Genomic DNA, 23,056 nt, shown 5'->3' with positions numbered 1-23,056 from the left:
TGGTGCACAGAGTGCCAGGCAGCAGCTCCTCCACCCACCCTCGGCAGGCTAAAGTCCACCACAGTCAGGCTGTGGATCTGTTTTTTACATGTCAATGAAATAACAGAAGCAGCTGTTGAAACCCAAATCCATTGGAATCCTGTTTAAAGCAATGAGCAGGATGAGTGACGGCATGGTGAGGTTTTGGTCACAAGCCAGTGCGCGCACAGATGGACTGCGCCAGGAGCGGTGCCAGACCCAATGCCTGCTCTTCTTTCAAGAAGTCCTAAGGAATTCTTTTCTGCACACATTATTATCTGTGTCATTTCCCTTTTCCCTCCCTCATGTCCTCTCCTTCTTTCCTCCTTCCCTCCCTCTCTTTCCTCCCCCTTTCCTTATTCTCCATCCATCCATTCAATAGTTATGCATTTAGCACCTGCTATTTCCATGACAGCATCTTCCTTTTCCTCCCTGTACTTCTATTTATTATAACAATTATCACACAAGATTGAAAATGTCTCCTTATCATTACTTCCATAATACCATAAGTTCCGGATAGGAGAGATTGGATCTTTCTATGTCTGTATTTTCAGCTACTAATATATAGCCTGGCACAGAGAAAGCCAATAAATAAGAGATGAGTTGATATATAAGTCAATCAGGGTATGAAGACATGGGTGGACAGAGAGGTGGATGGATAGATGGGAGGGAGGGATAAAGAAATATACCCTCTTACTTTGGGACGCCAAGGCGGGCAGATCACGAGGTCAGTTCGAGACCAGCCTGGCCAACATTGTGAAACCCCGTCTCTACTAAAATACAAAAAATAGCCAGGCATGGTGGTGTGCGCCTGTAATCCCAGCTACTCAGGAGGCTGAGGCAGGAGAATCTCTTGAACCCGGGAGGTGGAGGTTGCAGTGAGCCAAGATCATGCCATTACACTCCAGCCTGGGCAATAGAGTGAGACTGCGTCTCAAAAAAAAAAAAATAGAAATACACCCTCTCTTCCTTTAGGCAGGGCAAGGTCTGGCTGTTGCACTTACATATTTTCAGCCCCACACCTAGGGTGGCATGACTCAATAATGACTTAATCACTCCTTCATTCTCTAAATGTCTAGCCATAGACATTAAGCCCTGCTATGTCTTGTTGTACTGTGTTGTACACTGAGGTTTTAAGACAAATAGATCTTGGTCCTTCAAAAGTTTGTAGTCCCTACACCTGGTTATGAACCAGGAGCTCTGGAGCCGGCTGAGCCTCAAGGAGCTCATAGCAGGCTCTACTAGAGTAATCTCCCAAGCACAGGTGGTGGCGAAGGGAGCCTGCTGCTTCCCTCCACAAATAGCCACGTGGGTGAAGGAACTTCACAATGACTCATGAAGCAGGTGTTCTTTCCTCTCTTCCATCTCATTTCAGTTAAAAACATACAACACGGGGCCTAGGAAGTCTGAATGTTTTCTCCTAGGAGGCAGAGCTCTTGGCCACAGACAGGACATCTGTTTCCAGTGTTTAAAATCTTCTATTGGAGTTTGGAAAACACTTTTCATTATTCTCTAGGTCAACATGATGCCTGGTGTTGCATCTCTATAAGCAACATCATGGGGAGCGTGAACTGTGGTACAGAGCTCCTTGTGGGCGCTAGGTGAGGAGAAACACACAAAAAATTATTTATCTTCATTTTGCTGAGCCAAACAAGATCTGAATGCTGTTGAAAGTGTATGTTCCTGGTTGGCCCAAGTGGTCACTGTGAGTAAGAAGTGAGTTTGCTTTAGGCACGAAGTGCACATAAATGGATTTACTGCTGCTTTTATTTAATATGTGTATTTATATCTGTAAATTATATTAATACATGTTGCATTTATTTTCAGCATGGCGAATTTACCTGTATGCCACCAGTTACAGAATTCCTTTTTATAAATCCAGTAAGGGTTATCTTTACAAATTGGTTAAATTGACGGAAGTTTACATTTGAAATATTTACATATATGCTTCTTTTGTATTGTAGTGAAAAATAAGCTATATGATCCTCTAGCCGTCTCAACATAATTTTCTTTTTTTCCTTTTCTTTTTTTTTTTTTGAGACATTAGTCTTGCTCTGTCGCCCAGGCTGGAGTGCAGTGGCTGGACTGCAGCTTCACTTGAGCTCCGCCTCCTGGTTCACACATTTTCCGTGCCTCAGCTCCCGAGTAGCTGGACTACAGGCGCCGCCTACCTCACCCGGCTAGTTTTTTGTATTTTTTAGTAGAATCGGGGTTTCACCATGTAGCCATGGATGGGTCTCGATCTCTGTACCTCGTGATCCACCGTTCTCTGGCCTCCCAAAGTGCCGGGATTACAGGCTTGAGCCACCGCGCCTGGCCATAATTTTCTTTTAAATTGAAGTGATGATATATTCAGGTAAAAATAGCTAGTGAATACCACTTTGGGTTTTTTAATGTATTTACATATTTAGTTTGGGTATTGACAAACTATATAATTGCATATATTTATGGGGTACAAAGTGATGTCATAATACATGTATACAATGTGGAATGATTGAAATTAGCTAATTATCATATCCGTCCGTCAAATACTTACAATTCATTATTCCTGCTGTCTGAGACATGTAGTCTTTGACAACATGTGTGTATTCCTCCCACTCCATAGCCCCTGGTAGCCACCACTCTGCCTTCTGCTTCTCGGCGTTTCATGCTTTTACTTACACAAGTAAGCAGAAACGTGGCATTTGTCTTTCTGTGCCTCCGTTTGCTTGTTTCTATCTTGTGTCCACTGGTAGCTGCACCTGGAGGCTGTGTCAAAGCTTCCCGTATAGGTTTGCAGTTCGAGAGCAGGGACTTTCAGCACAGTCAACCAATTTCCTTGCCCAACTCATTGGTCGGTGCTGGGCTTACTAAGCCATTGGCTTCTAAGCATGTGGGGTGGATAACCATCCAGTGATGAGAGAAGGGGAAAATTAAAATAGAAACTTACTTGTTTTTGTCTTTCTTCTTTTAGGGTGAAATGGGATTTGCTGGCCCCACGGGGCTCCCTGGTCCAAAGGTCAGTACAGGCGTGGCAGCGCTGTAGTTTAGAACCTCACTAGTCCTCTGTTTTGCTCTCTGTGTAAGACAAAAGATGGTATGTGGGGATGCTGTCTTGCCAGCATTTTTCCTCAGAGCTTGTTAAATTAGAAGGATAAGAGTAAGTGGCATTAAGTCTGAAACCTGGGAGCCTCTTAACTGCCCAGGACCTCCAGTTCTCAGTCTGCAAATATTAGCAAGAAAGGGTGAGATTCCCAGAGCCCTGGCTCAGGTCTCATTTGCTCCAACAGGCTCAACTCTCTCCATGGTCAATTCATTTTGCAGCAATTGGTTGAAGCTGCTGTATTCCAGAAACTTTTGGGGGTTGGGCTTTTAAGATTTATTAAATTACATGACCCTTTAAACACACGATTTCCAAATTCACTAATTGCACCAAGCCAGGTAGGGTCCCTCTGCCCTCAGGCACGGAGTGGTCTCCTTCCTCTCTACCACTTCCCAGGGTTATACTATTTATCAAGGCAGAGTGGAGAGTTCACCATCATCCCGTGTTCGAAAGAGGAACTGAGTGTGCTGACGAAAATCACTGGAGACAGCTGGACCTCTCCCTTTCCCTCCCTTTCCTTCCCTTCTCTCCCCAGCCTCTGCCTTTCTTTATGTGTCACTGTCTCTCTCTGTCTCTATCTCTCACTCTCTGTATCTCTTTTCATCTCGCTCTTTCCTTCCACTCTGTTCTCCCCCCTATTTCTCCTCCTGCATTTCTTAGTTTGAATTAATACATTCAGCACATCATTAGTGAAACCTGCTAAGGGCCAGGCACTGAGGCAATGCTAGGGTTAGAGGATGGTTTAGACAGGACCTGACCCTCACAAGCCTGAGTCTCATGGTACAGACAGACCAGGGAGTATATGGAATCTCTTTCTTTTTGCCCACTTCTTTCCCATCTTCCATCCTCCTCCACTGAATTGCAGTGACAATGACTGTGCACCTGCTGTGTATCAGGCTTGAGCTGGGAGCCTACCTATGCCTCAGACAGCAGGTGCTGTGGGGTAAGGATTGCCGTTCCAGTGCCCGCTGCTGTGAGCTCAGGGCTGTGCACATTGCAGGTGGTCCCTACTTGTTGAATGAGTGATATCAAACCCTAAACTAACCCTGCATGAGAGGCAGCATCAGTCCCATTCTCCACATGAGAAATCAAGAGTCGAAATGGTGAAATGACTCGCCTGAGCAATGCTTTCTTCCTGTCCACCTTTGCTGGGCACTCTTCCCTTCCTATGTGTCCCTCCTCGCTTCCTCTCTTGCCTTGTCTGTTTCTCCTCTCCTCTCCCTTTTCTCTTTCTCTTTTCTCTCCCTCCTGACTGTAGATACTTCCTTGGCCTGCCTCCCTCATCTCACACCCTTCTCCGCTTTGCCCCCACACTGCTAGGATGTGACACCGCGGACACACACACAAACCATCACACACACACACATGCATCAAGCATACCATCACACATTTATACACACACACCATCACACACACACACACACACCACACGTACAGACACATACCATCACACACCGTTACCTACACCATCACACACGCACACCATCACACATACACACTATCATAGACACACCACACACCATTACCTACACCATCACACACACACCACACACCATTACCTACACCATCACACACACACACGCCATCACACCGTTACCTACACCATCACACACAATTACACACCACCACACACCATTACCTACACCATCACACACCCACCATCACATACACACCATCACACACCATTACCTACACCATCACACACACCGTCACACACCATTACCTACACCATCACACACGCACCATCACACACCATTACCTACACCATCACACACACACCATCACACACAATCACACTATCACACATACACTGCATAATATACCACACACAATCACACACCACACACACCCATCACACACACACCTCTCATCACACACACGCCATCACACACCCGCTGCCCCCTCAGCTCCTCTCCCCTGGTGAGTCCTCTCTTTGTGCTGATGGAGAGCAGCTCAGAGCGGCCCAGGTGCCAGCTGGTCACTGTTAGGAGGATGGCAGGGGTTTCTGCATCACTGGGCTCCTCTGAGAGGTGACCTCAGATTCTCGGCTGTGACAGCAGGGAAGACCAAAGCTACCTGGGGTTTCATAGGCCTCTCAGTAGAAGACATTTGTATGATACAAGGGCTGTTTGGTAATGACTGCCTCTGCTGTGCTTGAGCAGGGCAGGCCCCGGGCCCCACAAGGAGAGCAGAAACAATGGGAGGAGAGGAGCACTGTAAAGGGAAACTGATACAGCCACCTGGAGATGTGTCCAGCTCCTGCAGAGCTCCCTTGCAATCGTGGTCCTATAGTGTCATCCGTCACATTGTCCCAAACCATGGTTAGGACCCTAAGTCAAAGGCTGGGGTTCCTGGTGGCTCCGTGTCCCTACACAGAGCTCGGGCTGTGTGCACATGCATAAGCTGAGTCTGCTGGGTGCAAGGCCCAGTCATGATGTGGGAATATAAAAGCGACTGACTAAGAGCCTGGTCCCCTGGACTCACAGGCCAGGGGGAAGGGAGGCAGGAAAGAGAGGAGTGGGATAGTATGAAGAGAGTCAGGATAGAGGGGTCCAGGAGCTGAGACGCTGAGAGGAGAGTCCCCATTGCTACCTGGTAGGACTTCAGGACACCTTTCCGCTGATGGCCCTGACCAGCTGGGTCCAGTAGAATAGACAAGAACTGCCCAGGACAAAGGAGGCAGGGGAGGGCATCATAGCCAAAGGGAACAGCATAAGCAAAGTAGCCATGTGTCCTTAGAATATAAAAGATGAGGTGGGAGCAAGAGAGATAAAGTTCCAGACCAATAAAAAAGACAAAAGAGTAGAACTGAAGGCTCTGTTTCCTGTGCCTACACCTATCTTGGATAGGCTCATGAGATGGCAGGAGATTTGGGTTCCAGTTCAACACTTGGCTTGTGATGAGTTTTTCCTCCCTTGCAGACACAGTTTTTTCCTCTACCTGCTCTCTTTCTCCTCCTGGACAGTTATGAGGGCCCCAGGTGCACAGGGATGGACTTGTTATACAAATGGAATGCCCAGGGGACTCTGGTTGACACTTGAACGTTTTCAAAGCACCTTTATGCTCTTAATCTGATGTGCCTGTGTGATGATGTGCCTGTTTATAGAAGAGAAGCCTGAGGCCCAAAGACCGTAATGATGTGCTCATGTGAAGTAGCAGAGCTGCTGTTCACACCTGGAGCTTCCACGTCCCCTTCTGAGGCCCTGGTGGTAGGACCAGTGGTAGGCCATTCCCAAGGATGAATGTGCAGTGCTTTCATGCAGTTGCTTTCCTCAGGAAGCCCCTGGTTCCTGGAACTGTGATGTTGGGGGATGACTTAGATGCTTCCTCCTCTCCAGGGGTGGGACACATGGCCTCATTGCAGAAATGGCAAAGACGAAATCAGCTGCTTCTAGGGAACTGGAGCAAGGTTGGCCATGAGGGTCCTGTCTGTGCAAGAGCCCTGTCAGTGAACCTAATCTGATGCTTGTCTCTGGTCTCAACCCCTCAGGGAGACACAGGAGCCACTGGGCCGGTTGGCGCTCCTGGACCTAAGGGAGAGAAAGGTGATGTGGTGAGTAGATGGCTGCCCCTCTGCATAGCTGAACCTCAGGGCTGGTGTGGGGGACCCAGGGCCCTCCGATCATGCAAATCAGCAAGTGTGGGCTGAATACCTGGCAGGGGCCAGGCACTACCCCACACCACTCTCAGGATGAAGCCCTGGCTTCTCTCCATGGGCATGGAGGCCTGCTGGATATGGCCTTGGCGGACTCTCTAGCCTTGTCTCTTGCCACCCCATAACCAGAATTCTGTGCTTTGAATCATCACAGTTACTAACCCTCTAATTTGTCATTTTGTTGTGCCCTTCTTGACTCTGGCCATTACACAGGTTCTTTCCTCTGCCAAGAATAATGCTTCCTTCTCCCCACCCCTGTTTTCCCTTCACCACACCTTCCTGCTTGGCTCATGAGTTCTCATCATTCCTATTCAACTATGTCTAATTCTCCAGGACATTGCTCCAAACCCCAGCTCTCTGTTCCCACAGCACCTCCTCCATCCCAGCAGTAGAGGACTCCCAGGTGTCCTGACTGTAATTTATAGTCACAGCATTTCCAACACCTGGCCTAGCATGAATTATAATCATGAATCTTTCAGCTGATGAGGGAACACAATTAATGATGGTCAGGAAAGAATTACAGAGATGAAGAAGTCACAGTTCAGGGTGGCCCTCAGGAGCTGAATGGTTGAGAAGTGGATTCTGGCTTCACCGAGATACTTAACCTTTCTATCCTTAGTTTTCTCATCTGTAAAATGGGGATAATAAAATAACCTATTCAGTAGCATTATGAAGATTAGATAAATTAATGCGTGTAAATGGTTTAGAACAGTAGTGAGTGCAGTCAGTCCCTGTCCTGGTGGAAGCACTAACCCCTGCCCTCCTGCCTGGAATCATGTAGCATCAATAGCACAAGTTTGGTGTCAAATGAGCCTTGGTCACTGTCCTTCGCTGCAGCCTTTATTAGCTGTGTGACCTTGCGCAGGTTTCTTTCTTTCTTTTTTTTTTTTTTTTGGAGACAAAGTCTTGCTCTTATTGCCCAGGCTAGAGTACAGTGGCATGATCTTTGCTCACTGCAACCTCCGCCTCCCAGGTTCAAGTGATTCTCCTGCCTCAGTCTCCCAAGTAGCTGGGATTACAGGTGTGTGCTACCACGCCGGCTAATTTTTATATTTTTAGTAGAGACGAGGTTTCACCATGTTGGCCAGGTTGGTCTCGAACTCCTGACCTCAGGTAATCCCCCTGCCTCGGCCTCCCAAAATGCTGGGGTAAAGCCTCATTTACGCATTAGCAAAATGAGGAGTATAACTACTTGGTTTACAAAATGCCTGGCCCATAGTGGGTGGTCAGTGAATGACCGTTGTCTTTTTTGGTATATGTGATTATAATTAGTTCCTTCTGTCTTCTCAGTGCTCAGGAGGAAACCCAGGAAACAAGACAAGCCTCTTCCCTAGAAGAATTAGCCTGGCAAATGCAATTCCCTCAGCACCCCACATTGTCGCCCTCTCATGCTGTAGTGATGCCATCTACCCTTCTTGGCATGTATATCATGTGGAGTCTAACATTTGCTCCATGCAACAGCTTTTGACATAGTCTCATCACGTCTCTAATGGGGATGACACTGGTTTCTCAGGGTTGGATGACTTGCCCTCAGTCACAGAGGCTGGATGTGGCAGAGACAGAATTTGCACTTGCGTCTGCTTTAATCTAGGTCTTGTGCTCACTTGGCTGTGCTTCACCTTCACGTACGCATGCATATCTACCTCCTTTGTGTAGGTAGGAAGCACCTGTTGTGTGCAAAAAGACATGTAAATAAGGAGAGCTGGTCACATTTACCAGCACTTACTGCACTGCTGGCTCTGCCTTACACGCTTCACAGGCTTGGGGCTCACCTAACTCTCACATCAGCTTAGTGAGGTGAGGCCTGGTGAAATGCCCACCTTACAGATGAGCAAACTGAAGCTCAGAGAAGGGTGGTAACTCATACACATGTGGTTTTTTAGGAACTCACTTGTCAGGCAGTAGGTGTAGGAAGTGCCTGGCCCATTCCTCTCTCCTCCATGTCTGGGACAAGACCCACTCTAGGACATGTGCTGCCACTTGTAGCTGGGTTCAAGGGAAGGGAGATTGGGAGGACATTCTGAATTCAGAGAAACCACCAGAATCAGCCAGAGAACAAACATGGATGTACTCTGGAGCCCTGAACTCCGGGCAGTGTTCCCTGGCATAATCATGATCATGATTGCCTGCCTGATGTCATCAGCAGCTCTATTGAGGCCAAATAGCACTGTGATGGAGGGAGCAGCACCAGCATCAGGCAGCCCACATTCAAATTTTGGTTCCACAACCTACTAGCTTCATAAACTGAAGAATTTGCTAGAACTTTCTGAGCTTCACTTTTCACATTTGTGAAACATATATAAAAATAATATCTGTAGGGGTTCTACTTCTGAAATGGCAACAAGAGGAACTCTGTGAATCTACTCCCTCCAAAAAGATAATACCTGGTGAAATTCCAGCACTTTTCACCTTCTGCATCTGGAGTTCCAGAGTCTAAATTCTTGGCAGATGCAGCCAAGGGATAGGGCTCGCTTCCTCTACCCAACCCCCATTCACAGGGTGGAGGTGCAACCTCAGGCATGACAAGCCAAGAATGTTGGGATTCTGATCAGCCGTTTCCAAGCTCAGTCATAAGGTGGAGGCTCCCCAGTGAAGGATGCAAGTTGAGAAAAGCAGACACTACTGCACCTTCCCAGCCAGGGCACCTTTCCAAGAGAAGAGGGCCATGGTCCCAGCTCCCAGCTCCCAGTTCTAGAGCAGGGATGCAGATATTTAGCCCAGGATACAATCCTTAAGAACAAAGAACTCTGAAGCTCTCTCCAAAGGCACGGACTTTGAAACAGAATGTGGAGAAGTATAAGTGTAAGGGTTCTCTAGAAACAAAGGAGATGTTGGTGGTAAGAAATTAAGAGGAGCGTGGTACTCTATAGTAAACCATAACTTCACCATAGCTAGCTTATCAGAAAGAACCAGGGAGAAAACACCACAAAGAAGACTGCTCCTGGCATCAGCAAAAAACCTCAATGACTGCCCACAACAGCTACCCATGCAAAGGGGACTTGATTCAGTTTGATCAGACTATGGAGCAATGAAAGTCATATATAGCACTGTAGAAAATAGTAAAGGAATCAGTTGGAAAGCAACGGAACCTAAGAGCTAGATTGAATGTCAGCAGAGGCAGACAGTTTGACAGAGAAATCAAGAAAAGAAATGTTCAAAATGAGCCTTGTTAAAACCATTGTCATCCTGGGGTGACTGTGTACAGGTCCAAGGCCATGTCCTCTGAAAACTGGCCTCAGAGTTGTAACACTGGGGAAGGGGAATAGACTTAATTAAAATAATTGAGCCAAGTCAGTGAGCAAATAAACAAGAAAACAACAAAAACAATTCTTATAGGGGAAGTGTCTGTATCCAGGACTGCTATATTTTCTAAGATGTCCAATTTTCAACAAAAATTATGAGACATGCTAAGAAACAGAAAAATGTGACATATACCCAAAAAGGCAGCAGACAACAGAAACTGCCTGAGAGAGGACACAAATATCGGATTTAACAGACAAAGCCTTCCAAGCAATCATAATTATGATCAAAGAACTAAAGGAAATTATTCTGATGTAAGCAAAAGAAGGCATAATGACAATATTTCATCAAATACAGAATATCAATAATGAGTTAGAAATTATAAAGAACTAAATGTAAGTTCTGGAGTTTAAAATTATAATAAATGAAATAAAAAAACTAGAAGGCTCAAAAGAAAGATCAGAATTCTTGAAGATAAATCAATAGAGATGATGTAATCTGAAGAACGGAGAGAAAAAATAATGAAGAAAAATGGACAGAGTATTGGAGAAATGTAGGCATTCATAAAGTGCACAAATCTGCACCTACTGGGAATTAAAGTAGATGAGGAGAGAAAGGAGCAGAAAAGTATTCAAACAAATAATGGCTGAAGGCATCTCAGATTTTATGAAAAGCAGTAGTCTACATATTCAAGATGCTCAGTGAACCCCAATTAAGATAACCACAAAGAGCTATACTTACAAACATCAGAGTAAAAATTCCAAAAACCAAAAAAATTTGAAAGTAGCAAGAGAAACAAATGACTCATCATTTACAAGGAAACTCCAATAAGATTAACAACTGACTTGTCATCAGAAATGGTTGAGGCTAGAAGGCAGAGGGATGGCAAGCTATGTATAATAATACATTACAACCATGTATGGTTGGTGTTAACAAACACGCATGTAATATGCATAGCAATAGCATGAAAAAGGAGGAAGAAGGGATAGAGCTAAGAAGGAGTATGTTTCTATGTCTAACTGGAAGTTTTTATAAATCTACAGTAGACCCTATTAAGTTACTCATAAGATAAACTCTAGAGCACCCTGTAAGAAAATAACTCCAAAATATATAGTTAAAATATCATGAAAGTACTATAAATGTTACCCTAGAAAGTACTCAATTCCAAAAAAGATCAGTAAAGGAACAATAAAGGAACAAAAGTGGGACAGGAGACCTGTAGAAAACAAAAACTAATATGGCATATATAAATCTATATAATAATATATGTGAATATACTACATGAACCAACTAAAAAGCAGAAAATTTAAGACAAGTTATAATAACAAGATCAAACTATATCCTGTCTATAGAAGACATACTTTAGATTCAAAGATACAAATAGGTTGTATCTTTTGTACTCAAAGATACAAATAGGTTTCAATAGGTTGAAAATAAAAGGATGGAAAATATACATCTTGAAATAAAAAACATAGAAAACTGGGGTGACTGTGCAGTATTAGACAAAATAGACTTTAAAACAAAAAAATCAATAAGCAGAGACATTTCATAATGATAAAAAATTAATTCTCAATAGTATAGCCATTATAAACATATATGCACCTAACAAAGCCCTAGAATACATGAAGCAAAACTGACAGAATTTAAAGGCAGAATGAAAACTAATTAAAATAATTAGAGACTTCAATACCTCCTTTTCAATAATGGGTAGAACAACTAGGAATGTGGAGAAATTGGAATCTTCATGGATTGCTTGCATAACTTGCTGCAGTTGCTTTGGAAAACAGCCTTGCAGCCCTTAGGTTCAAGACAGAGTTACTATATGACCCAGCAATTCAATTCTACTTTTAGGAATATACCCCTCAAAAATGCAAACACATGTTTACACAAAACTTTCACAAAATGTTTATAGCAGCATTATTTACAATAGCCAAAAGTAGAAAACCCAAATGTCTATCACCTGAAGAATAGGTAAACAAAATGTATGTCATATCCATGCAATGTCATATCATTTTGCAATAAAACAAAGTACTTATACATGGTCTGACATGGATTAACCTTGGAAAGACTTTGCTGAGTGAAAGAAGCCAATCGTCAAAGGCCACATATTATATGATTCCATTTACATAAAAAATGTACAGAATAGGCAAATCTATAGAAACAGAAAATAGATTAATATTTTCCTAGAGCTGGAGTAGAGGAAGCGTGGAATCATTGCTAATAGATATGGGTTGTTTCTGAGGTGATAAAAATATTCTAAAGTTGCTTGTGGGGATTTTGTTGTACAACTTTATAAATATACTAAAAATCATTGAACTGTACATTTTAAGTAGGTAAATTATATGGTATACAAATTATATTTCAGTGAAACTGTTATGGAAACAAAGAAGAGTAACTATAATATTGAGTTATTGGAAACATTAAGTGAGATGATACTCATGAGAATGCACACTCAGTTAACAATAGTCATCATTTCTTTTAGTGGCTACTAGGCAGAGCTGATGAGAAAATAGCTAATCGTTTCGAATCTCAGGATGATGCTGCCATTTGCAATGTCATGCCATGGAGATGCTCTGTAGTGAATCTTTGCCTTTTTCTTTCTTTTTTCTAGGGCATAGGACCTTTTGGCCGAGGGGAAAAGGGTGAAAAGGTAAGACTCTTCCTTTTATCACACTCCTTCAAGGGAATGGGACAGAGGACTTAGGTTTGGGGGAGCTGTGTGCTACTATTATGTTGCCTGGAAAGAATTAGAGTCAGGGAAAAGAAGTGTCCTGGGCTGTGTAACTGGCCTCAATGTGTGTCCTCCATGACTTGGGTGGTTGAAGCATGTACTGTACTCAGCAGAAAGAGAGAAGGTGGAGACAGAAAATGGTAAAATGGTGTTTGGAAAATTGAGTGGGACACATATATCTTGGGGAATTCCGGGCATATTCTGTTGAAAATGTTGATGTTTGAACTATACCTGAGAAGTGGAAATCTGGGGGCAGGTTCTGCTAGGTAAAATAAAGGACATCAGAAGAATTTGTGGGAAAAATAAGGATGTTCTCCACAGCTATGCATGTTGCACCTTCTTTTACCTGCAGTAAAACATGCACAGGCTTGACTGATCCTGGGAAATATGGGATTCCTCCTAAAGAAGAAATTCTTCTTAAGAGATTAGCCTATAAGGATAAATAAAAGCAGAGAGCCACTAAAATGCCATTTTCTACTCATACCAGCTATTTAAAAAACAAAAGAAAAAAAGAAACAAAAAAATTGTCATCTTCCTGGAGAGGCAGCCACAAGACTTTACAGTGCAAATGCATGTTGATACTTTCACTGGAGTCCAGGCACTTGCGGACTCAAAATGTAGTGCTGTTGGATCTGGAGAGGTCATTCATTGCTCAGAGGGGGTCATGTTAGTCCCTTGCATAGGGCTGGTTATGTAACACATGTAACACTCCATTAAGTTACAGTAGAAACAGGAAACAGCTTTCATGTGGCCAGCTCATTCTCTCCCTGTAGGCCCTCTTACACATCTAGTTCTGCTCTAAGGAGATAAATCAAGGATATGCACAAGTACATATCCATGCGTACTTTATAAGTGAGACCAGAAATGACACAATGCTGTGTAGTGGGCAAAATACATTATTGTACACCTCAATAATGCAAGTTATTTGATGATGCAAAATGACATTTAGGAGAAGAACTAATGACCTAGAAAATGCAGTCAATATTCTGTTCATTTTTAAGCACGTTGCAAAATGTATATACAATATGACACCAGCTGTGTGTGTGTGCGTGCGTGTGTGTGTGTGTGTGTGTGTGTGTGTGTGTGACTGGAAGAGAGAGGGGGGGCAGAGAAATTAATGATGGAGACAAATCCCTATTATTAACCACTAGTTGTCTGTGGGTGAAAAAGTTATGAGGACATTTATTTTCTCCCCCACATTTCTTTATGTCGTTCTTTATTTCACAATGAGCTCCTCCATTAAAAGCATAGGCACACGTGTAAAATGACTACCTCACAAGTATGAAAAGCAGTTTGGATGTAGCACAACACACAGCATAACTTAAGTGGTACAACCAGGCAGATGTAGTTCATGTCTTCCTTCTGCCACTCTCTGGCTCTGCCATCAGTTTTGAGGCTCCATCTCCCGACCTAAAAATGTCCCACCACTTTTCATGACTTCTCTGTGATTTAAAAGCACAGCACCTGGAACCTAGATGCTCAAATTCAGTAGCTACTTTCTTGGTTTAAGTTTTTTTTTTAAAATTAGTTTCATTTAATTGTGGTAAGGACGCAATATGAGATCTACCCTCCTAACAAACTTTTAAGTGTGCAGTACAGTACTATCGACCATAGGCTCGGTGTGGTGCAGCAGATCCCTAGAATGCATTCGTTTTGCTTGAGTTTTTTTGCCCATTAATTGGCATCTCCCCATTTCCTCTCCCCCAACCCCTGGAAGCTACTATTCTACTCTTTAATTCTAGGAATTCGACTATTTTAGGTACTTCATATGTGGAATTATGTAATATTTGTCTTCCTGCATCTGGCTTATTTCAGTTAGTATAATGTCCTCCAGATTCATTCATGTTGTCAAAAATGACAGAATTTCCTTCTTTTTAAAGGCTGAACGGCATTCTGTTGGGTATTAAAAATAGAGCTACTGTAAGATCTAGCAATTCAGTATACTATGTTTTCTTTATGCATCCATCCACTGATGGACATCTAAGTTGTTTCCATATCGTGGCTATCATGAATTATGCTGCTATGGGTATCTCTGTGAGATCCTGATTCCAACTCTTCCGAATAAATATTCAGAAGCAGAATTGCTAGATCATACAGTAGTTCTATTTTTAATCTTTCTTTTGAGGAGCCACCATACTGTTTTCCACAGTGGTGATATCATCTGCATTCCCATCAACAATGTTCAGCAGCTACTTTCTTTCTCCTTTTTTTTTTTTTTTTTTTTTGAGACGGAGTCTCACTCTGTTGCCAGGCTGGAGTGCGATGGCACGATCTTGGCTCACTGCAACCTCCACCTCCTGGGTTCAAGCGATTGTCCTGCCTCAGCCTCCTGAGTAGCTGGGACTACAGACGTGCGCCACCATGCTCAGCTAATTTTTGTATTTTTAGTAGAGATGGGGTTTCACTGTGTTGACCAGGATGGTCTCAAGCTCTTGACCTTAGGTGATCTGCCTGTCTTGGCCTCCCAAAGTGTTGGGATTACAAGCGTGAGTCACTGTGCCCAGCTCAGCAGCTACTTTCATTGTTACTTGCATGCTTGGTTCCAGTGGGCAGAGGTTGAGCACAGGGTATGAAGAGGGCACCCAGGTATGCCTCCAAATCAGGATCCAGGGCTGCTGGGGTCTGGAGGTCAGAACACTCGATCTGGGTGGTACCTGCCAGGCAATACCATGCAGCTCTGTGACCTCCTTCCCATGTGCCTCTGGGACCAGCCTTTCCTCTCAACGAATGTGTCCTTCACATGTGTTCCTGTCACCAGGCAGGGACTGGCAGCCTCCTTCCTCCCCGTGGACTGCAGGGCATCTCTGCCTCATTGGCTCTGGGGTGAACTCACAGTGGGCAGCCTTGGATACCTGTTCTCCTCACACCTGAAGACACCTTCTGGTGACAGGAGCCCTACCTGCAGCATCACATTCAAGGGTCTGATGCTGTGAGGGCATAGCTGTGGCCATGGAGAACTCCTCACATCTTCAATGTTGGCAGGAGAGACAGGCAGCTGAATGGATGCTGGCACTTCTGGCTCTGTCCTCAGTTGACATTTTCCTGCAGTTGATATTTTTAGCGAAGTCTGAGTCTAGATTCCACCACATATTGGCTGTGTGATTTGGAATGAGTCACTTCCCTCTCTGGGACTCTGCTTCCTCCTCTGTACAATGGAGGAGGTGGGATGAGATGATGCATAAAGTCGCTTTCAGGCAGCAGCTCTGAGATTAGGGAATCAGCCCACCCCCAGCCTTTGCCCCCTAGGGCTCTTTTCTGTAACTTGAAGTCTCTGCTTCTCCTCCAGAAATGAGGAGACCAGAGTGGGCTGAGGGGATTGATAGAGTCTAGAGAGGGTAGAAGGCTACTCATGACTCATGCATTGAGACTAGGCTTAACCAACTGGCTTGTTAGCTGACTGTTGTCTCCAAAGTAATTGCCACATAGGTTGGATTGAGTTTGGGGGTATTGGGTAGACCAGAGCTCGATGGGTCCAGGGATGGTAATAGTCTTATTCTGGCTGTGTTTTTTTATATATATTTGGAATTGTAATTAACTGCTGCAGCAATGTGCATTGGCTTCTGCATGTGCCAGGCATTCTGCTAAGGGTATTTCATACTTACTCTCCCATCATTAAGACAATATTTCAGGGAAGGCAACACTGTGCCCATTTCAAGGATGAGAACATGGAACTGATGTCAAGTGACCTGCACAAGATCACGCAGTTAGTATGTGCCCAGGAAACACAATCGCTGATTGTTACTAAAATGAAGGGAAGTTGTAGAGCTGATTGAATCACTGTTCTTTGGCAGCTAAGGAAACTGAGGCTTAGAGAAAGTGAGTGACCTTGGCCCATACACGGAATATAACAGTAACAACAACAGCACACTCTCATTAGCTCATTAGCTGATGTGAGGAGTTGGCAAGTTTATCCACGGGAAGAGATAGCAAGGGACCTGGTAAATGAAGCAATTCAGAAAGACTGAGCAAGAATCAGGTCTGAGTCTTCTCCAAGCATGAGGATCAGTTCAGGCACGTTCTCCAGGTGAGTCCCATTAGAACGGACTCAGTACTTTCACTTAGAACCAGGACAGATGCTCTTTTCTCCCTGGGCCCAAGGATGTAAGCATGAGAGCCTTGAAATTCCCATAGCCATGTTGGTACCACGAAAGGAGCCAGTTTAAAGAAGATGAAGGTGATCCTGAGAAGCTTAGCCCTGAAACGGATCAGTTGCTGAGTAGAGAGCAGGTTCACCTGAGGCAGATCTCCAGTGTCTCAGAGCCACGAGACCATGCATTTCCTGCCAGTGGTCTTAGCTTTCTTTATGAACAGTAGCTATTATTAATATTGCAGGTCGAATTGGGTTGGGATGTTGGTGGTAGTGGCCTTTCAGGCAGGGATCTGCCTAGATAATGACCTGGAGGTGGGACAGTGTTGGGTCCTGAAGAGACCCATCTTTCCTGGAGTGGACAGGATGGACCTGATGGAACCTGGACCACATCTTACAGATAGTCAGGGGCCCTGACACCCACCAGGAATGAAATGGGGACAAAGTGTCCCACAAAGCCGTGCTTGGGTCGGCAACTAGGGACTCAGCATTTGGTAGAGGGGGAAACAAGCACCACCAAAAAGTCATTTCTTAAGCTTTTTCACAGAAATCCATATGGCAATAAATAAAACTTCATATGGATTTTCTGCTCAGATTTCACAGTATGGTGCCCCAGAAAAAAAAAATCAGCAAGCAAATATAAGAAACTCAGCTAAATTTTATTGGGCTCGTTGACTCAGCAGTAGATAGAACTTTGGGTCACAGAAACATCAGTTCATTGTCTTTTATGGTTTTCTCCCATTTTACTGGCACCATAAACCTGACAGGGGATGAACGTGGTGAAAGGTGAGTCTCTGAACCAAGCAAGTAGTCCAGGTTCTTCCAGCTTCCTGGGATGCAGCCTTCTCAGAGCCTTGGCTCCACATTCTGAAGAGGATGCCATGTGTGCAGGAAATCCACCTGAGAGTTCCAAAGTCACGTCATGGGAGGGTCTTTGTGGGGTGGTTTGCTAAACAAATAAGATGCTAATTACCAAATGGAAGAAAGGCAAGGTGCCTGGAATTCCTCTGTTCCAGATGTCTTTATTTGGTTTACATACACTATCCAAATTTGAAACATGCAAGTGCTCATAAGTTTGCATTTGACCTTAAACTGCCACTGGAGCTACGCTGTTCTGTGTTACTTGGCAGATGGAGTCCAGTGTGCTTGGTGTGCACATCCTGCCAGACATGATGGGGCCCGCGGGATCCTTCCCCAGTGTTTATCTCCTGCTCATTCTGGGTTTATCTTTCTGTGGTCATGCTCAGGATATCTCTGCCTCCTTGTCATTGATTCCTCCTCTTTGCACACCCAACATCCCCCTTTGCCTGCTGAAACCTTAGGGGTGTTTCTAATCCAGTCACCATCAAAGTGCCCAGCATCAAGCCAGGCATTTCTATGGGCATTGTCCTATTTGTCCCTCCCGTAGATTGTAGGTGAAAGGCATCGTTATACCCATTTCATGGAAAAGGGCACTGAGGCTTAGAAAAACATGCGCATACTTGCATGGGATTGATTTCATTGTAAAAGGATATAGGAGGACAAAATACTTTATAATGATTTCTGGCTTGCTTGAAATCATAGCAAGTACTAGCTGAGGACCCAGCATGGTGCTGGGGGGCTAGGCAGGGGCAGCAAATGGGAGTGTGAGCTTTGGAGAATGATTAACTTTTAAGAGTAAATCGGAGAGTAGGGATGTAGGGTGCTTTTAAAAAAATCACTCTGGCCACTGTATGGCTGATAGGGCACAGTCATTGGAGAGAAGATATGTTCCTACTCAGTCCTGCTTCTCATTGGATTGGGGCCTTTTGGGTAACAGTCAGGTCCGCAGTCACAGAGAAGGCAGGTCTTCTCTTATCCCAACACGACAGACACACCTCGTGCTGTCCACACTGTTAAATAATGGGTCCTTCTGATTGGAACCAGGTTCTTTCTTCAGTGTCCTTCAAAGGCAGACTTTACCTAAAGTTGTAAGAAGATTGCTTGGAGGTAGAATTGGACTGCAGAGTGGGAGGAGAAATGAAATGGGAGCTCCACAACGTGTGGGTTTTCTTCCTGGAGCCCCTCTCCCAGAGTGGTGACCAAGAAAGTTCTCCAGAAACCACAAGACACTTCTACATATCAGGGGAACCGTGGGCTGAAAGTGCGTGCTCCCCAAATCCATATGTTGAAATCCTAACCACCAAGGTGATGGTATTGGGAGGTGGGGTTCTTGGGAGGTGATTGGGTCATGAGGGTGGAGCCCTTATGAATGACTGGATTGGCCCTTATAAAAGAGATCCCGGAGAACCCATTTGTCCTTGCCACCATGTGAGGTTACAGTGAAAAGACAGCCATCTGTGAACCTAAAAGCAGGCCCTCATCTGACACCAAATCTGATGGCACCTTGATCTTGGACTTTTCCAGCCTCTGGAACAGTGAGAAACAAATTTCTGTAGTTTACAAGCTACCCAGTTTATGGTAGCCCCAAAAGACAAGGGGTTTCTGCCACTGATGAAATATTTGGCATAATGAGGGATGGCACACACACTTCTGATGTTTTTAAGTTCTCCCTGAGGTGTAAGATGAGCATGTTTTAGCAATAGCAGCCATGCAGAATTTATTGGCCAGCACTGGTGATTTTATGTGGAATGGTATAATGACTTTGAAAAGGAAGTGTCATGTACTGGGAAGAATCATGACATCAGTCTTTTACTGACCTCTTAATGTTCCAGGCTATTCAGTTTTATGAGCTTCAGCCTCTGACAGTCCCTTTAAGAAGGCTGGGCTATGGCCAAGGTCACAGAGCTGGTTAGTAAGTAGGGTCAAACCTGTATCTGTCTGATACAAGACACAAGAGTGGGGATCCCCCACTTTTGACCACAGCATTGGTCAGTGTCAATTCCCTGCCCCTCCTTCAATGTGATGCTGATATCTGGGAATTCTTGACCTTCAAAAATCTTATAGGAATCAGCTTTATATAAAGACTGCATTATAGAAACCCTGAACCAGAAAATATAAATTAGACCTTTGTCTTTATATTTGTGAGACTTCTAAGATATAGATATATTTACGCCATTTGCCTCTAGCTCTGGGTCCTTTTCTCTTTGTTCGTGGCTGGCTTAATCAGCATCCCCATCTCCTATTCTTAGCCTGTGCATTAATGTGCATTATTCATGGTTATCGAGTTGGATAACTGTGGTTGAGTGCCTTCTATTTTTACAATAATTAAAGGGTTTAAGGGGAAATTAGTTTAGCTGCTTATGTGCCCTCAAATAGCCTTGTAGGTTAGGGGCAAAATGCCCAGAGTTAGAATAAATAGAGGTGCTGCAGGTCCTGTCCATGGTGCTGAAGGACACACTGGGGAAGTTCTGAAGTTCACAGCACTGCAGGGCCTCAGGCAGAGATGGAATAGGAATCTGCATTTCTCCTCTAGCTCCATCTGACACTCAGGTGCTTGCCAAGTCTAATAGACCAGTCACAAAACCAAGGGCTTTGTACAAGAGGGTGAGAGCACTTATGGGAAGGGTAAATGCTGGACTCCTGAACTGGGAGGGCAGGGGAAGCTCAGAGTGCAGACCCCGGTCACAGACTGGCTGGATCTAGACCTTGGCTGGGTCACTTAGCAGCTGTGTAACAGTGGGTCAGTTACTTAGCCCTGTAACCCTTGCTTTCCTCATCCATAAATTAACAACTATAATAGTACTTGCCTCGGAGAGTTTCTGCAAGGATTAAATGAGCTAATGAAAATAGATGACTTATGTTTGTAAAAAGTGCTCGTAAACGTTAAGCATAATTACCATTACACCAGCATAGTGTTCCACCATTTTTTTATAAACCAAATGACGTCTTCTGCCCTCTCAGCATTAATGAGGTCTTATTTCCAGAGGCGACCAGCAGCTGCAAAATGTCAGAGTTCTTCAGCCTCCCCCTGAGGAGGACTTCTGTAACTCCTAAAACCTCAGGAAGCCTAGAGAGTGTTATTAGAAAGCATGTTCTAGGAGGCCAACATAAAGAACCTTCCCTTTCTTCAAATTCACCTAAAATAATTCATAGATCATCTAAGAATCATGATAGTACCTCGTATTTACAAGCACTTGCTATCTGCTAGGATTCATGCATGTGCTATTTAGTTTAACTTTCATGGTAAATATTGCTGTCTTTGTCTTACAGGCTATTCACTATAAAATCAAAATTCACCTGAGACCAAGCACAGGTGACTTTACCTCTTCATGGGGATGAGCCAGGATTTGAGTTCATGTTTTCAGACTTCACAGCCTGCATTTGTCTGTGCTGACAAATGGTTCTCAAACTTGAGGCAACATCCAAATCACCTGGAGGACTTTTTAAGCCAACAGGCTGGACCCCACTCCCAGAATGTCTGATTTGGTATGTCTGGGGTGGAGCCCGAGAAGTTGCCTTTCTAACACAACCCCAGGTGGGGTTGATGCAGCTGGCCCATGACTATGCTTTCAGAACCACTGCCCAGCATATTCCTAAGACCCCACTAAAGGGCATACCAAATGGATGAAGAATGTTAGTAAGAGCACCTCTAGCAATGCAATGGTCTTTTGTTAGCATTTAGAAATAGGGCCTGATATTTAATTAGCCAAAAGAGCAGCAGAAATATTTGTTCTCTCTTTTCTCTGTGTCTTACTTGATGAGGTAACAGGATGATCCCTGGGGCTCTGGATGCTGACAACTAGGTGTGGGGAGATGGATAATTTCCTGCTAGATGGTTGCCGCCCGCCCCCCTATGCCTCCAAATGAGATCATGAAGGAAGTGAGTTTGTATGCGGTGGAGGGAGAGGCAGGGGTGGAAGAGAGATCAGAGTCTGGACTTGGAGCCAAGCCCTGATTTTGAGTCACAATGGCCATTGTGAACAGAGGGAGGCCCCTCTTCTCTGAGCCTTGGTTGTCTTCTGCAGTGGATCTCATCCATTGTCATCCTCTTATACCCTGAGTGTTGATTTTCTTTTTATAGATGGAGAATAGAGGCTTGGGTAGTTTACCCAAAATAATAGTATCTGATACTTGTTTTGAATTTCCCTGTATATGAAGCATTTCCCAAGTATTTTCTCAAGGCCTCTTACCAGCCATGTTGAACCAGAGGTACTCCTCCTCCTTGTGTCATCTCCCTTCCAGGTGAAGGAGCTGAGACACAGGAGGGGAATGAGTCTGTTCTGCTCTGCTAATATGAGACAGAGGCTGCATGCAGATCAGACCCTCTCCTCCCAGCCTAGGCTTTTTTCCTTCTCTTTTTCTCTCTTCTTTGCTTCCTTCCTGCCCTTTCCTTTCTTTTCCTTTTTTTCTTCTGTGCTTTATTGTGGATCCTTAGCTTTACATATTCTTTTAAAGATCATTCTGTGCCTAACCTTACCAATTTAGGGGCAACCTCCAATCTTTTCCCACTCCTCTCCCTGACCCATCCCATGCACTTGGATGAGTGTTCTTAGTTATCAAGAGATACAACGGAAGAGCTCATATTTCAATAATACTTCATAGTCTGCAAATTATCTCCACATTTAATTCTCATCTGAAAGCGTGTAAACCTCTACTTTAGAAATGATGAGAGGCTCATAGAAGTTAAATGACTTTCCTGGTGGAAGATGAATAGGCAGCCCAGAGCTATAGCTTTCTCTTTTCTTTCATTTTTTTATTTTTTATTTTATTTTATTTTTTTGAGATGGTATCTAGCTCTGTCACCCAGGCTGGAGTACAGTGGTGTGATCTTGGTTCACTGCAACCCCTGCCTTCTGGGTTCAAGTGATTCTCCTGCCTCAGCCTCCTAAGTAGCTGGGATTACAGGCACATCCAGCTAATTTTTGAATTTTTAGTAGAGATGGGGTTTCACTGTGTTGGCCAGGCTGGTCTCGAACTCCTGACCTCATGATCCGCCTGCCACGGCCTCCCAAAGTGCTAGGATTACAAGCCTGAGCCACTGTACCCGGCCTAACTTTCTGTTTTCAAAGCTGCTATGGGCAGCTGATGGTGACTCCAGCTGGGGGATTTTGGAAGGTCTATCACAAGGGTATGATGAGGGCGTTTTGTAATGTTAAGAATCAGTGGTTTCAAAGAATATCTTTATTTCTGCCTTCATTTTGTTATGTACCCAGTAGTCATTCAGGAGCAGGTTGTTCAGTTTCCATGTAGTTGAGTGGTTTTGATTGAGTTTCTTAGTCCTGAGTTCTAGTTTGATTGCACTGTGGTCTGAGAGACAGTTTGTTATAATTTCTGTTCTTTTACATTTGCTGAGGAGTGCTTTACTTCCAACTATGTGGTCAA

At 44.2% G+C, this 23,056-nt stretch overlaps 1 protein-coding gene and 1 long non-coding RNA gene across 2 annotated transcripts in view; one reads left to right on the top strand and one right to left on the bottom strand.

The window, feature by feature from the left end:
* The window catches only part of LOC108515904 (collagen alpha-1(XXII) chain), a 184,218-nt gene that overhangs the window by 102,806 nt on the left and 58,356 nt on the right, over positions 1–23,056 (top strand). Inside the window, exons 10-12 of the mRNA XM_017853085.1 lie at positions 2,972–3,016; positions 6,591–6,653; positions 12,607–12,645. Of these exons, the coding sequence (XP_017708574.1) occupies positions 2,972–3,016; positions 6,591–6,653; positions 12,607–12,645 (147 nt within the window). The remainder of the gene's footprint in view (positions 1–2,971; positions 3,017–6,590; positions 6,654–12,606; positions 12,646–23,056) is intronic.
* LOC108515907 (uncharacterized) lies at positions 17,567–21,581 on the bottom strand. Its single transcript, XR_001881671.1, has 3 exons — positions 21,429–21,581; positions 20,572–20,741; positions 17,567–17,762 (listed from the first exon to the last, which is right to left on the bottom strand). It is a non-coding gene; the product is annotated as an uncharacterized LOC108515907 (long non-coding RNA).

Source organism: Rhinopithecus bieti, unplaced genomic scaffold, assembly GCF_001698545.2.
Source record: "Rhinopithecus bieti isolate Rb0 unplaced genomic scaffold, ASM169854v2 scaffold_36448, whole genome shotgun sequence".
Taxonomy (NCBI): domain Eukaryota; kingdom Metazoa; phylum Chordata; class Mammalia; order Primates; family Cercopithecidae; genus Rhinopithecus; species Rhinopithecus bieti.
This window is presented reverse-complemented; position numbering and strand designations above follow the sequence as displayed.